Genomic DNA, 16,222 nt, shown 5'->3' with positions numbered 1-16,222 from the left:
GATCTTGTGGGCTGCGTATCTAGAAGTCCCTATCCCTCTTGTTGAGCTAGTGCCCCAATTCCGGAGCTAGTGGGAACAGTCCATAAAGGCACCGCTCTCCGCAGGTTAATTGCCGGGTTGCCTGAAGCTACTCCCCGACCTAGGGTCCGTGTATCCCGCTGTGCCTTTGGTCCCGGACCGGAGATAGGACCAGGCTACTGACCGTCCTTCTTGAAAGGTCCTAGGCACCTCGCCTCAATCCCCTGTGACCGGGGGTCCGACTCCTCTAGGCCCAGACACCGCCTGCAACCTAGACAGCTACTCTTGGGAGCCGCCGATCCCTGCTTGCTCCACTTCACTCCTCTTCTCTTCACTTCACTTCACTGACACTCTCCTCACCCACCCTTCCTGACCCCTAGGTGGGCGACCCTATATCGCTCAAGCCGCCCACTGGTGTGTCTGGTGGGTGAGGTGCAGGGTGTTCATAGGATATGATTTGCTGTAGGAGGCAGCACTGTAAGATGGGGACCCAGAACCATGAGGGATTTGAATACTGCACTAAGGGAAAAGAACGTGCAGTACACCTGTGACGACCTGATAGTCCAGGGGTGTCACACATACAGTTCCTCTTAGGCCAGAGTCATACTTGCGAGGGACTCTCACGAGTCTCGCATCGCATAACCGCACACTCTCCTGACAGGAGAGAGTCAGTTACATGTATTTCTATGCAGCTGCACGCTCGTGTCCATAGAGCGTCAGGCCGTGCCGGGTGATGCGATGAGAGACTCGTGAGAATCCATCACAAGTGTGACTCTAGCCTTATTTTGATACACAACCAAGATAAAGCCTGACAGCTGTGGGCTTTATCTGTGCTGGATATCATAATACTGGGGGACCCTGTACCGATTGTATTATTTCAATTATTTTTATATCACGATACTGACCAGCAGACATTTGCACTGCTTTCCCCACCCACCGGCCGTCCTGGTGCCTGTGATTGGTTGCCGTCAGCTGACACTGCCACTCAGGATGGGGGCGCGTCTGACTGCAACCAATTACACGTGCCGGTGGGCAGGGAAAGCAGTGAATATTCAATGAAGGTTAATTGTCGGCTCCAGAAGGGTATGCGTGACCTAGAAGCAGCTTGCCATCATGACAGGTCTTCGGTGTGTACACCGAGTGCTCCTACCCCCCTATCCCTTCTACTAACATTTTTGATCTCCGGATTCTGGTCCCCATAGACTTATATGGATACTGAATTCCAGACCGGATCCATTTATTTTTTATTTTTTAGCAGGGACCCACCAGTCCCAGGTATCTGCGAGTCCGCCCATCTCTACTGCAGACAAATCTTCTATTATGTTCTCCCCTTATCAATTGAATCGCTGTATCATTCACACACTTCTACACTCAATTCCTTCCATTCTGTACCATTAGGTCCTCAGCCTGCTGGCCTGTGCCAGTGTGCTGAGGACGTACTTTGTGGTTGGGGTAAGCATGAGATGCGCTGTGTTCCTGTACCACAAAAGAAGAGGAAGCATCAGGTTTACTGGCCTCCCTTTTGTAGATGCCTCCCACTGCTGTGAGCTTCCTGCCTCCCGCGGTGCAATGAGCCTCCTGGCTCCCGCGGTGCTGTGAGCCTCCCACGGTGCTGTGAAACTCCTGCCTCCCGCAGTGCTGTGAACCTCCTCCCAGTGCTGTGTGCCACCCCCACCCAGTGCTGCTTGGCACCCCCCCAGTGCTGTGTTCCACCCCTCCAGTGCTGTGTGCAACTCGCCAGTGCTGTGTGCCACCCCCCAGTGCTGTCTGTGCTTCCTTAGGCTACTTTCACACATCCAGTTTGAGCAGTGCGGCTCAATCCAGCTGTGAAACCTATGCAACGGATGCGGCGAAAACACCGCATCCTTTGCATAAGTTTTTACATGCGGCCCGTCCGTTTTTTTCCGGTTGCGGCACGCTACTGAGCATGCGCAGGGAAGAAACCGCATGCGGCGGCCGGATGCGTTTTTTTTCCGCATCGCGCCGCATCCGGCGTCCATAGGCATGCATTGAAAAATGCGCTGCAGCGGCCAGATGCGGAACGATGCGTTTTTTTTGCCGGAGCAAAAAACGTTGCAGGCAACGTTCCATCCGGCCGCGGCATTGGCTAAATCTGCTGCATGCGGCAAAAACCGGACCGAACGCAAGCCCATGCGGCACAATACGGCACTAATGTAAGTCTATGCAAAAAAAACGCAACCGGCGGAGAAAAAAACGGTTGCGGTTTTTCTGCAGAGCGCCGTATTGTGCCGCAGAGCAAAAACCGGATGTGTGAAAGTAGCCTAAGTCCTGTCCGTGTCCCTCTAGTGCTGTCCATGCAACCACCAGTGCTGTTCATGCCTGGCAGTGTTGTCTGTGCTTCCCAGTGATGTCCGAGCCCCAACCCCTCTTGTGATGTGTTTATGCCACCAGCCACTCCTGTGATGTGTATATGTTCCCAGCTCCTCCTGTAATGTATATATGTCCCCATTCCCTCCTATGATGTATATGTGTCCCCAACCACTCCTGTGATGTATATGTGCCCCCAGTCCCTCCTGTGATATATATATATATGACCACAGCCCCTCTTGTGGTATATATATATGCCCCCAACCCCTTCTGTGATGTATATATGCGCCAACCCCTCCTGTGATGTATATATGCCCCTAACTCCTCCTGTGATGTATATATGCCCCCACCCCTCCTGTGATGTATATATGACCCCAACCCCTTCTGTGATGTATATATGCCCTCAGTCACTCCTGTGATGTATATATGCCCTCAGCCCCTACTGTGGTTTATATATGTCCTCAACTCATCCTGTGATGTATATATGCCCAAACCCCTCCTGTGATGTATATATGTCCCAATCCCCTCCTGTGATGTATATATGCCCCAGTCCCTCCTGTGATATATATATATATGCCCTCAGCCCCTTCTGTGGTGTATATATGCCCCAACCTCTCCTGTAATGTATATATGACCCCAAACCCCTCCTGTCATGTATATATGCCCCCCAACCCCTCCTGTGAGGTATATATGCCCCCAACCCCTCCTGTGATGTATATATACTCCCAGCCCCTCCTGTGATGTATGTGCCTCCGTGTCTCTTATGTGATGTATATGATTTACTAATCTGTTGACTGCGCTCCAGACAGTGACAAACCTGGAACAGCAGTTGTGAGAAGCAATATGATCAATATCACCAAACATCACCACCACACCAAAGAGAAGCAGCTCCAGCTACCACATTAGGGGTGAGTTAATTAATTGTTTGACAAAATATATTAGGGTAATTTTCAAGGTGATAATTTGGTGCGGCCCTCGAAGGTTGGTAGAAATTTCCAAATTGGCCCCTGGCAGTAAAAAGGTTCCCCACCCCTGCCTTAGGGCTTTCTCTCCCTGTATTGTTGAGCTTTGAGTTCTGATGTCCTTAGACTACCCTAAATTCGTCTAAAATAGCTGCTGCATTCCCTGCTTCAGTTTTTATATAGGCTATGATGGTCCCTATTTATTCACTGTGCTACTTGATGTGATGATAAGCATTATAGAGAAGGCCGTGCTTGAGGTCATTTGAGTCTCCTGTGACAGATGCAACCATCTGCAAATGACACAGCGATTCACTGGATGTAGAGCAACGTAATCACATTACTGAATATCTGCAGTACCAGAAAAAAGAGGAGACGGCTGCCGCGGTGGGCGGGGATTAGGTTATTTTATACTATTACCTGAATGGGTGTCTGTGGGGGATAATATATTTCCATTGTATGCAATTCATATTATATGGGGGTCTGTGGGGGCATTATATTTCCTTTGTATGCACCTCATTATATGAGGGGGTCTGTGGTGGACATTATACCTAGCTGTTGGAGCATTGTAATATATGGGTGATGTGTGGCACATTATACCTGGGCTGTGGGGACACCATATTATATTGAGGTCAGTGGAGGACATTATACCTGGGTTGTGGAAACATCATATATGTATGGGGGTCTGGGGTGTACATTATACCTGGACTGTGGAGACATCATGCTATACAGAGGGCTGCTTAAGCATTGCTCTGAACAGCAGAAGCAATCAGAGTGTATGAGCTTCAAGTCCCTTTGGGACTAGTAAAAACAAGATAAAGTTTAGAAATAGTTTTTAAAAATATGAAAAAAATAAAAAAACACAAAAATTCAAATCACCCTTTTACCTCATTGAAAATAAAACAATTTAAAATGAAAACAATAAAAATACACATATTTGATATCACCACATTCAGAAATGCTGATCTATCAAAATATAAAATAAATTAATCTGATTGGTAAAGGGCGTAATGAGAAAAAAATTAAAATGAAAGAATTATGTTTTGTTGGTTGCAATAAAATGAAATAATATGCAATCAAAACATCACATCTACCCCAAAATTGCATAATTAAAAATGTCTGCTTATGATGTAAACAATAAGCTCTCACAAGCCCAGATCCAGAAACATAAGAACACTACAGGTGTCGGAACATGCTTCCAAAAGCACAATTGTTTTTTTGACAAATTTCTGAATTTTTTTTTTGCCACTTAAATAAATATAAACTATTCATGTTTGGTATCTACAAACTCGTACTGACCTGGGAATTCATACTGCTATGTCAGTTTTTACCATATAATGAACATGGTAAATAAAAAATCCAAAAAGCAATTGTGGGATTGCACTTTTTTTTGTAATTTCACTGCACTTGGAATTTACAGTATTTCCCATTTTCCAGTGCAATGTGGGGCAGACTGAATGGTGTCATTCAAAAGTAACAGAAAAGTAAAAAAAAAATATGGCTTTTAGAAGTAAGGGAGGAAAAAAAGAAAACAAAAAATGGAAAATTGCCGTGTGGTGAAGGGGTTAATATCACTCTTATTTTTAAGTGCACTATCTCAGTATGTAGAAACGTGGCGAAGATTGAAGTCTGCATAGATGAGCTGTGGATGTGAAAAGTCATTATTGTATCTGGACAAGATGCAGATGAAAGAATGTCTCAGTCAGAGATGTCTCCTATAAGGTTCAGTATGTTGATGTAAATGTTTATTTGTGATACTGCCTGTGTACCATCAGTGCTGTGGTTCCTGTTTGGTCTGCAGTCTGATTATGGCAGCTCCCAATATCTCCTTACCATTGTTAAGAATATACTGAGAGTTGTAAGATCATGTAATACAAATATATTTAGGGCTGACTTGACATTACAATTTATTGCTGTGCTAAGCTTACTTCATGTATTCATATACTGATAATGGTTCTCGTGATGTATTCATGTACTAATGGTGGTTCTGGTGATGTATTCATGTACTAATGGTGGTCATGGTGACATTCATGTACTGATGACAGTACTGGTGTTGTATTTATTTACTGAAGATGGCTATGGTGATGTATTCATGTTCTGGTGTTGTATTCATGTACTGATGGTGGTTCTGGTGATATATTCATGTAATAATGGTTGCTCTGGAGAAGTATTTGTTTACTGATGGTGGAACTGGTGTTGTATTTATTTACTGATGGTGGTTTTGGTGCTATATTCATGTACTGATGGTGATACTGGTGACATATTCATCTACTGATGTTAATTCTGGTGATGTATTCCTGTACTGATGGTGGTTCTTGTCATGTATTCCTGTACTGATAGTAGTTCTGGAGAATTATTTCTGTACTGAAGGTGCTTCTGGTGATGTAGCCATGTATTAATGGTGGTTCTGATGATAAATTAATGTACTAATGATGGTACTGGTGTTGTATTTCTTCACTGGTGATGGTTCTGGTGATGTAATCCTGTACTGATGGTGGTTCTGGTGATGTACTCATGATATTCATGTGCTGATGATGCTTCTGGTGACTTATTCATGTACTAATGATGGCATTGGTATTATTTATATTTACTAATGTTGTTACTGGTGATATATTGATGTACTGATGGTGGCATAGGTGAGATATTCATGTACTGATGATGGTACTGGTGTGTTGCATTTATTTACTATGATGGTTCTGATAATGCATTCTTGTACTAATGGTGGTTCTGGTGATGTAAGCATGTACTGATGGTGGTCTTGGTGACATATGCACTGATAATGGTACTGATGTTTTTAATTATTGATGATGGCTTTAGTGATGTATTCATGTGCTGATTGTGGTTCTGGTGAAATATTCATGTACCGTCGGTAGTACTGGTGATGCATTCATATAGCGATGCTGGTGATTTATTAATGTTCTGATAGATCTTGTGATGTATTCCTGTACTGATGGTGGTTCTAGAGAATAATTTCTGTACTGAGGGTAGTTCTGGTGATGTAGTCCTGTACTAATGGTGGTTCTGGTGACTTATTCATCCACTGATGGTGGTAGTGGTGTTGTGTTTAGTGATGGTGGTACTGGTAATATAATCTTTTACTGATGGTGTTACTGGTGACAAATTTATGGTCTGATAGTGGTTTTGATTATGTATTCATGTACTGATGGAGGTTCTAGTAATGCATAAATGTACTGATACTAGTTCTGACGATATATTCATGTAGTGATGGTGATTCTGTTGATACATTTATGTACTGATATTGGTTATAAGGACCTATTCATGTACTGATAGTGGTTATGGTGCCATATTCATGTACTGATAGTAGTTTTAGTCCCCTTTTACTGATGATAGTTCTGGTGCCATATTTATGTACTATTAATGGCTCTGATGCTCTATTTATGTAATGATGATGATTTTCATTTCGCATTCATGTACTGATAATGATTCTGGTAATGAATACATCTGTGTAAAGCAGAGTTTGGTTATAAAAAAAAATAGCCCAAGTTCTGAACCAACTCAGGGAGTTCTGCTCAATCCATCATCCAAAAATGGAAGGGGTATGGCACAACTACAAACCTTCCAAGATATGGCTGTCTGCCTAAAGTGACATCCCAAGCAAAAAGAGCACTAACTAGAGAAGCAGCAGAGTGGCCCATGGTCACTCTGGAGGAGTTGCAGAGATCCTCAGCTCAGGTAAGGTAATCTGTCCGCAGGACAACTATTAGTCATATACTCTACAAATATGACCTTTATGGAAGAATGGCAAGAAGAAAACCATTTTTGAAAGCAAACCATAAGAAATCCCATTTGAAGTTTTCAAAAAGCCATGTAGGAGACACACCTAACATGTGGAAGAAGGTGCTCTGGTCAGATGAGAGCAAAGTTGAACTTATTTGGTTAAATGCAAAATGTTATGTGTGGCAGAAAACTATCACTGCACATCAACTTGAAAGCACCATCCCCACCATCTAATATAGTGGCGGCAGCCTCATTCTGTGGGGATGGTTTTCTTTAGTAGAGCAAGGGAAGTTGGTCAGAGATTACAAGATGGATGGAGCTAAAAACAGAGCAATCCTGAAGGAAAACCTGTTAGAGGCTTCAAAAGACCTGAGATTGGGGTGTAGGTTCACTTTGCAGAAGGACAACGACCCTAAACATACTGCCAGAGTTACCATGGAATGGTTTAGATCAGAGCACATTCATGTGTGTGAATGGTGCAGTCACAGTCCAGACCTAAATCCAATTTAGAATCTGTAGCAAGGCTTGATAATTGTTGTTCACAGATGCCTCCACTCAATTGCACTGAGCTAGAGCTATTTTGCAAACAAGAATAAAAAATGATAGCTTCTAGATGTGCAAAGCTGGTACAGATGTAAAGGTGGTCTGGAAAGGTGGCTTTGGCCAATTGGTTCCCTCGAGATGTCTGTGCTCCAGGCCTCCTGACAGAGCAAGCGGTTCAGTGGTAGCAGTGGTCCTGGCTGGGTGTGTGGTCTTTTTGGGTGCAAGTCATACCTTTTGTTAGGCCACGTGTCGAACCAGGACCCAGCTGCTGGTGAGACAGTGATAAAGACTTGGATCTGTTTAAAATTGTTTTTTACTGAACATTAGGCAAAGTACTTTCAGCACAATTTTACCAGTAATACGGCGGGCACACATTTTCTATAGTACACTTCACTTTAAAGGCACACTTCTTCCTTCACCTCTTCCATAGCCATTAGTTTTTCTGATGTTACTGGTCCCTGCTCCTCCACCCAGCCTAGCATCACAATCCCGCATGTCATTAAATCCCCGTTGGCTTGTGGCTCTCCCATCCACAGTGAGTCGTTCGACCATTGACCGGAGTGCACAGATTCTACACCTCGTCTCACGTCCTTTCTTGTAACAACCTGTTCACCCAGATCTATACTAAGCGTTCTCCTAGGAACGTATCCTTGAAGTCAGTACACTATTGGCCAAGGCACTCATTCTGACTCACCATGTGCCCTTCCGGTAACAGGAAAGTCTCTTTAGGGTCCAGGGCCTGAACTAGTTTGTAGTGTGACGGAGATAGTTCTCTACACATCTGAGCTCCTCAAGTCCTTCACAGGTTCCTTATTCTTGTTGTTCACAGTCTGGAGATAATGGCTGAAGTCACCACAAAGCACTCACCAGATGCAGTCTAGGTAACCCGTTGACCATCTTGTCTGGCCTTGTCAGTCATCAGACACTATTCTACACACTGAACTAAGATGGCGTCTGTCCTCTGATCCTAGATATTGGCAACTCACCTTGTGGGCTTGTAAGGTCCCAGAGGGCGGTAGTCATGGGTGAGGCCATATTGTCCATATTGTTGCACCCTGGTGTCATGGCACCTCACATTGAAAATGGATGTTGGTTGTGTGTGTTGATGTGAGTGCTGTACATTACACTCACAAGTTTCTTGCATTTTGCTGCCATCTTCCAAGTTTCGGCACTCACGGTCGGCCACACATGAATCACGGGACACCCAAAATTCTTCTTCAAAACTTACTTTACTGAAGAGTCTTCTTCAACAAACAGTTGTACAATAAATGCGATAATAGTTGACTTCCTTCTTGACTTCTTTCCTAGGTTTCAACTCACTTCTGGACTTTCTTTTGGTTCCCAACTGATCTATCTCCACTTAAGTATGTCCTTTATACTCCGACCCTCCTGGCTTAGGGCTGAGATTTTTAACAGGCTCGCTACTTCATCCAACAGCCAAACTCCATGCCTATATCCGCGTTCAGAGAAAAAATGGATGCTCACCCTGACACCAAACACGAGCCATGGGCTCCAGACGTCCAGGAGCTAACAATGAGATATCTGGTAACACCTCGCACTTAAGCCAGCACTCCACTCTCTTCTCAGTCAGAAATCCTATCTGACTCACAAGATGGAGTCTCTCTTCCTGAGCACAAGCTTCCCCCTAACGACTAATCCCAACTGTCACATGCCCTGCAGTATGTTGCAGGGTAACCTATCTTATAACATACCATGATGCACATATATTATCTTATGCTTTATACCATACTAGCTGTAGACGCCGGTGTTGCCCTTGATAGTAGTCTCTCTCTCGCTCACTCTCTCCCTCTCTTTATCTGTCTCCCACTTCCCTCTCACCATTGAAATCATATTAACTGACACATCAGCTTCTTATACTAAAGGCTACTTTACACACTGCGATATCGGTCCCGATATCGCTAGTGTGGGTACCCGCCCCCATCTGTTGCGCGACACAGGCAAATCGCTGCCCGTGCCGCACAACATCGCCCAGAGCCGTCACACATACTTACCTGTCCGGCGACGTCGCTGTGACCGGCGAACCGCCTCCTTTCTAAGGGGGCGGTCCGTGCGGCGTCACAGCGACGTCACTGAAGCGTCACTGAACCGCCGCCCAATAGCAGCGGAGGGGCTGAGATGAGCGGGACGTAACTTCCCGCCCACCTCCTTCCTTCCTCATAGCGGCCGGGAGGCAGGTAAGGGGAGCTTCCTCGTTCCTGCGGCGTCACAAGCAGCGATGTGTGCTGCCGCAGGAACGAGGAACAACTTCGTTACTGCTGCAGTAACGATTTTTAAGAATGGACCCCCATGTCGCCGATTAGCGATTTTGCACATTTTTGCAACGATGCAAAATCGCTTATCGGTGTCACACGCAACGGCATCGCTAATGCGGCCGGATGTGCGTCACAAATTCCGTGACCCCAACGACTCCGCATTAGCGATGTCGCAGCGTGTAAAGCCCCCTTTAGAATGTCCTTCACTGCCTAAAGCAACCAATCAGAGCTCCTTGACCTGTAACAAAATAGAAGCAGACCTGTGATTGGTTGCTATGGGTCACCTGATAAATATCCAGGCTAACTGTCAAAACAGCAAATATATAGCCTCATAAAACCCCACACAATTAGTATACAAGTAAGGTGATATGACTTCCATCAGCCTCTACAACAGCATTGGCTAAAGGCCGCTTTGCACGCTGCGATATCGTGACAGATATCGCTAGCATGCGTACCTGCCCCCATCGGTTGTGCGACACGGGCAAATTGCTGCCTGTGGCGCACAACAGCGCGCGGACCCGTCACACTACTTACCTGCTTAGCGACGTCGTTGTGACCGGCGAACCGCCTTCTTTCTAAGGGGGCGGTTCATTCAGCGTCACAGCAGCGTCACCGAACCACCGCCCAATAGAAGCGGAGGGGCGGAGATGAGCGGGACATAACGTCCCGCCCACCTCCTTCCTTCCTCATTGCGGGCGGCCGCCGACAAGGTGAGGTTCCTCGTTCCTGCGGTGTCACACACAGTGATGTGTGCTGCCGCAGGAGTGACGAACTACTTCGTACACCGAGCAGCAGCGATATTCGAGAATAGGGGGGCATGTCACCGATAAGCGATTTTGACCGTTTTTGTGACGATTCAAAATCGCTCATAGGTGTCACACGCAGACATCGCTAAAGCAACCGGATGTGCGTCACAAATTCCGTGACCCCAACGAGATCGCTTGAGCGATGTCGCAGCGTGTAAAGCGGCCTTAAGCGTCACCACCGAAATCATATTACCTCATACATAAGCTGCCCTATACTAACAATGTCCTTCATAGCCTATAGCAGCCAATCAGAGCTCGTTGACTTGTAGCAAAATAGAAGCAGAGCTGTGATTGGTTGCTGTACGTCACCTGATAAATATCCAGGGTAACAGTCAGAACAGCCAATACATTACCTCACACGTCCAAATAGTTTCAGTGTGTGTGTGTCTTTCGGTGTGTGTCTCTTTCCGTGTGTGTGCCTTTGGTGTGTGTGTCTTATTGTGTGTCTTTGTGTCTCTTTGTGTGTATATGTCTCTTTCTGTGTATGTATCTCTCTGAGTGTGTGTCTTTGTGTGTGCATATCTTTCTATGTACATGTGTGTGTGTGTGTGTGTGTGTGTGTGTCTGTGTGTGTCTCTTTCTGTGTGTGTCTTTCGGTATGTGTCTTTCTGTGTATGAGTCTGTGTGTGTGTCTCTTTCTGCGTGTGTCTTTCTGTGTATGAGTCTCTGTGTGTGTGTCTCTTTCTGTGTGTGTCTTTCGGTGTATCTCTTTCTGTGTATATGTCTTTTTCTGTGTCTATGTCTCTCTTTCTTGCAGCGCTGGGGTCCTGGGTTCAAATCCCACCAAGGAGAACATCTGCTAGGAGTTTGTATGTTCTCCCCGTGTTTATGAGGGTTTCCTCTGGGTTCTCCTACACTCCAAAGACATACTGATAGGGAATTTAGATTGTGAGCCCCAATGGGGACAGCATTACCAATGTATGTAAAGCACTGAGGAATTAATAGCGCTATATAAATGAATAAATATTATTATAAATATTATTATTATTTTTGTGTATGTCTGTGTGTGTGTGTGTGTGTGTCTGTTTCTTTCTGTGTGTGTCTCTTTCTGTGTGTGTGTCTCTTTCTGTGTGTGTCTCTGTGTGTGTCTCTCTCTTTCTGTGTGTGTGTGTCTCTTTCTGTGTGTGTGTCTCTTTCTGTGTGTGTCTCTGTGTATGTGTCTCTTTCTGTGTGTGTGTGTCTCTTTCTGTGTGTGTGTCTCTTTCTGTGTGTGTGTGTGTCTCTTTCTGTGTGTTGACTTTAATGTAAGCAGGTTTTTTTTTGTGAATAACAGTAAAGCACATGGTTAAATTTACCCCTCAAAACATAGTCTGTGACGATCCCTGAGTCAAATGAGGTGTCTGTCCAAAATGTCATGATACACACATTCATACATACACTCAGCTTTATATATTAGAAGATTACTTTACATTACTATGCAGGAACATATTACACTTTACATCACATCATATTACACATTGTATCATCATTCTGCACCGCAGGGATTTTCCACCTCTTACAGGCTCTTTCCCACAGCTCAAATATCGCTTACCCTACAGTCAGTAGCTGGAAAAGCTTCTTCTCTTTACAATCACGAACTGGCCACTAGATGGCAACATTTCCCATAAACATAATAATCTACATTCTTACATTACACATGAATACTTCACTTTACATTACATCACATAACACATTATACTTTATATGCAGGGGTCTCTGCCACCCTCCTTTAGAGACATAACCCAAAAGAGTTGCAGCAGTAATTGCAGCAAAAGGTGGTCCTACTAAGTATTGAGTCAAGGGGGCTGAATCTGAATGCACGTCACAATTTTCAGATTTAGGATTTAGATTTTTCTTAAATATTAAGAAAACCATGTATCATTTCATCTACACTTCACAAATTCTTGCTACATTGTGTTGGTATATCACTTAAAATCCTAATAAAATACATTTAAAGAGGTTGTCCACTACTTTTACACTGATGCCCTATCCTTAGGATAGGTCATCAATGTCTCATTGGCCGGGGTCCGACACCCCGTACCCCCGCCGATCACCTGTTCTCGGTACCAGCAGCAGCATCTGGCAGCCGGAATCGCTCAGTTCTGGGGCTTCCCGACATCTGATGGTGGTACCCGCACATCTGCCTCCCATTGAAATCAATAGGCCATCAATGTAAAAGTAGTGGCCAACCACTTTAAATTTGTGAGTATAACGTGAAAAAATGTGGAAAAGTTGATGGGGTATGAATACTTTTTCAAGGCACCATAGATAAGTAAGTGTTTGTAGGAATATTTGATCCAAGTGATCTGCAAATGTATACATGTCAATTATCACCCGACAAGAGAACAAATTGTTTTGGGTACATCTTGTCGCGGTGGGATGGCTTTACGCATTTGTGATCAAAAATAGTGTTTTCTAAGTACCCTATGTTTATTTATATGCACTTTGCTTTTACTTATTTACAGCAGCAGGGTAGATGTCCACATTATTTTCATCTTTGGTTTTCTTCACCAGCCTAAATGTAGGAAAATCATTTAGTGGGCACAACTCACCAAAGACCGGGCAATAACCTGTCACACGGAGTTTTGTACAAACTTCGTCGACTGTCATGGCGGCATTGGACTCTGTTCAGATTGCAGATTCTAACACTGCACTCATTGGTTTCTCTGGTGTCTGGGATCAACACAGGCAGACTCGGGCATCGACCTGCTTTGTGTTGATTCATAGGCAAGCTAGCAAGAGATAATCTCTGCTGGTCTACTTGCTACTTTAAAAAGGATAAGGCACAGCCAATATGGTGGAGGTATATCGAGGTGCACTTGTTGGTTTCCAAACCGTAAGTCAATCAAATAGGTACAAGGCACTCTCAAGGGTTAATTTTCATATAATTTATTCCAAATAGTCTTAAACATGTGACGTTTCAGCCACTAGGTGGCCTTCATCAGACAAATGGTATCATAAACTGGCCAAAATTGGAGTGTCAAGGCAACGGTGTCCACCGCTATGCTGCGATGGACACCGTTGCCTTGACACTCCAATTTTGGCCAGTTTATGATACCAGTTGTCTGATGAAGGCCACCTAGTGGCTGAAACGTCACATGTTTAAGACTATTTTGGAATAAATTATATGAAAATTAATCCTTGAGAGTGCCTTGTACCTATTTGATTTACTTGCTACTTTAATCACATGTTGTGGGGGGACCCATCACATTTGCTCCCCTCCTATTTATGCTAGTGGAATCCTTCTACCCATGCCAGTTGTAATGTATTCTATGTTGGTCTGTGAGGTGTGGTGTCCCAGACTCTCTGGTTAAACTTGTGCTTTAGTTGTGCCAATTGCCTGAAGCATTTATGGATGCTTACCCCTGTTGTTTTGTAGTATCCTTCCTGCTCTTTTTATTCCCTCCTGAATCTCCTATTGTTTTTACCTTTGTTTGTGCATGCGGTGTGACAGAGTTTTAGTTTTCCCTTTGACTGTCTTTATCTGTAGTATCAGCACACCCCTGTCCCATCCCTCCGGCGGGAGGGGTTATCAGATAAGGACTGGTCAGGAGCAGGGCCAGAAAGGAGACTCAGGCGTCTCCACCATCAGGAGTATCCCTGATATTAAGTATAGTCTTTGGTCCCTTAAGGCCACGTCTCACTAAGCAACATCGCTAGCAACATCGCTGCTGAGGCATGACTTTTGTGACGCAACAGCGATGTTGATAGCGATGTTGCTGTGTGTGACATCCAGCAACAACCTGGCCCCTGCTGTGAGGTCGCTGGTTGTTGCTGAATATCCTGGACCATTTTTTAGTTGTTGCTCTCCCACTGTGAAGCACACATCGCTGTGTGTGACAGCGAGAGAGCAACAACTGAATGTGCAGTGAGCCGGCTTCTGCGGAGGCTGGTAACCAATGTAAATATCGGGTAACCAAGAAGCCCTTTCCTTGGTTACCCGATATTTACCTTCGTTACCAGCGTCCGCCGCTCTCACGCTGTCAGTGCCGGCTCCCTGCTCCCTGCACACGTAGCCATACTACACATTGGGTAATTAACCCGATGTGTACTCTGGCTAGGAGTGCAGGGAGCCAGCACTAAGCGGTGTGCACTGGTAACCAAGGTAAATATCGGGTTGGTTACCCGATATTTACCTTAGTTACCAAGCGCAGCATCGCTTCCACGCGTCGCTGCTGGCTGGGGGCTGGTCACTGGTTGCTGGTGAGATCTGCCTGTTTGACAACTCACCAGCAACCTGTGTAGCGACGCTCCAGCGATCCCTGCCAGGTCAGGTTGCTGGTGGGATCGCTGGAGCGTCGCTTAGTGTGACGGTACCTTAAGTCAGCGCAAAATGTCTGTTCAAACCAAGCACTGACATAGCCCAAATAAAAATCATCAACTTTAGTTTCCAAATTCATTGTTAGGTTTTCCACAAATATTTATATGCTAATAGGGTGTTTAGTGCACCCTAGGCATGGCCAAGCAGTTTATTGCTCTCCTCTGGATCCTGGAAAGCCAAATCTATCAATGAAGGAAGAGGAGCTGTTACGGGGAATCAGGGTAACATAAGGTGATCCTCTAAGCTGACCCTCAAACTAGGGACCATAAGCTGTCCCTTATCTCAGAGATATGTTTGATGGTAGCTAGGTCTAGGTCCCCAGGGTGTCCCTAACTCTTGTTTGTTCCCTGATCTTACACTCCATCTCCCCTACCCCAGGAGAGAGCTGGGACTGGAGAAGGAAACCCCACAAATAGCACAGACAGGGAGAAGAACCAAGACTCATGCACACTGCAACCAGACACAAGGGAGAGGCAATACGAACCCAGGAACAAATTAAAACAGGTAGGAAATAAACTAACAACGGAGATATGTCCTCAGCACACAATAGGTCACCAAGCTCTGGATCACAACAATAAGGACCGAAACGCAGGAGCAACGTTGAAGCTATATCTGGCACCCAGTAACAGGATTTAGAACTTTATAAAGGGTGAAGGCGGCTGTGAATGGTCATTAGTAGCCTGAGCTCCTGGCAACCATTCACAAGCCAGCAGGAATTAACTCCTGCTGTGCAGGAGAGCAGTGAAGCAGAACACAGCTGATGCCTGTGACAGGCTGTGTAACTATGAGATCTCAGGGTGCTTGTCAGACTCTGCGGTGTGAGCAGAGTCTGATGCCGCCTTGATACCCAGCGAGTGCAAAGCCGAACACAGCATGACAGGAGGGTGGAGATATATACGGAAAAGTAGTAGAGGGGAAGGTACAATTCACTGCTCAATCTCGGGTGCCCGTTTTGCACATCCCTAAAGAACGATTTCTGGCAAACACAAAAACAGATTTGGACTCTGAATGTATAATTTTATTAGGGCTGCCGTATGTCCTCTAGAACGGAATGTGCTTGGTTTGAACAGTCGTTTTGTGCTCATGGTATTTTTAAGAAATCTGTGCTCGCTTTCTCTTGTCCTGCAGAAAAACATAAAAGATCTTATATTTTCCAATGTTGAATCTTTTGTGCTGAAGACCCAAATCTTTTCTCATACTATGAAACGAGGAAAGGTTGGGCTTTGGGAATGTCAGAGTCACGCAATACTGGGAGGA

The 16,222-nt window shown here is 45.0% G+C and overlaps 1 protein-coding gene across 1 annotated transcript in view; it reads left to right on the top strand.

Moving 5' to 3' along the window:
• The first annotated feature begins 9,032 nt into the window (after positions 1-9,032).
• NOX1 (NADPH oxidase 1) overlaps positions 9,033-16,222 on the top strand; it is a 68,073-nt gene continuing 60,883 nt past the window's right edge. Inside the window, exons 1-2 of the mRNA XM_075324908.1 lie at positions 9,033-9,131; positions 16,094-16,180. Coding sequence (XP_075181023.1) covers positions 9,033-9,131; positions 16,094-16,180 — 186 coding nt within the window. The remainder of the gene's footprint in view (positions 9,132-16,093; positions 16,181-16,222) is intronic.

This window comes from Anomaloglossus baeobatrachus, chromosome 9 (assembly GCF_048569485.1).
Source record: "Anomaloglossus baeobatrachus isolate aAnoBae1 chromosome 9, aAnoBae1.hap1, whole genome shotgun sequence".
NCBI lineage: Eukaryota > Metazoa > Chordata > Amphibia > Anura > Aromobatidae > Anomaloglossus > Anomaloglossus baeobatrachus.
The sequence above is the reverse complement of the archived record's forward strand: the minus strand, read 5'-3'. Positions and strand labels throughout refer to the sequence as shown.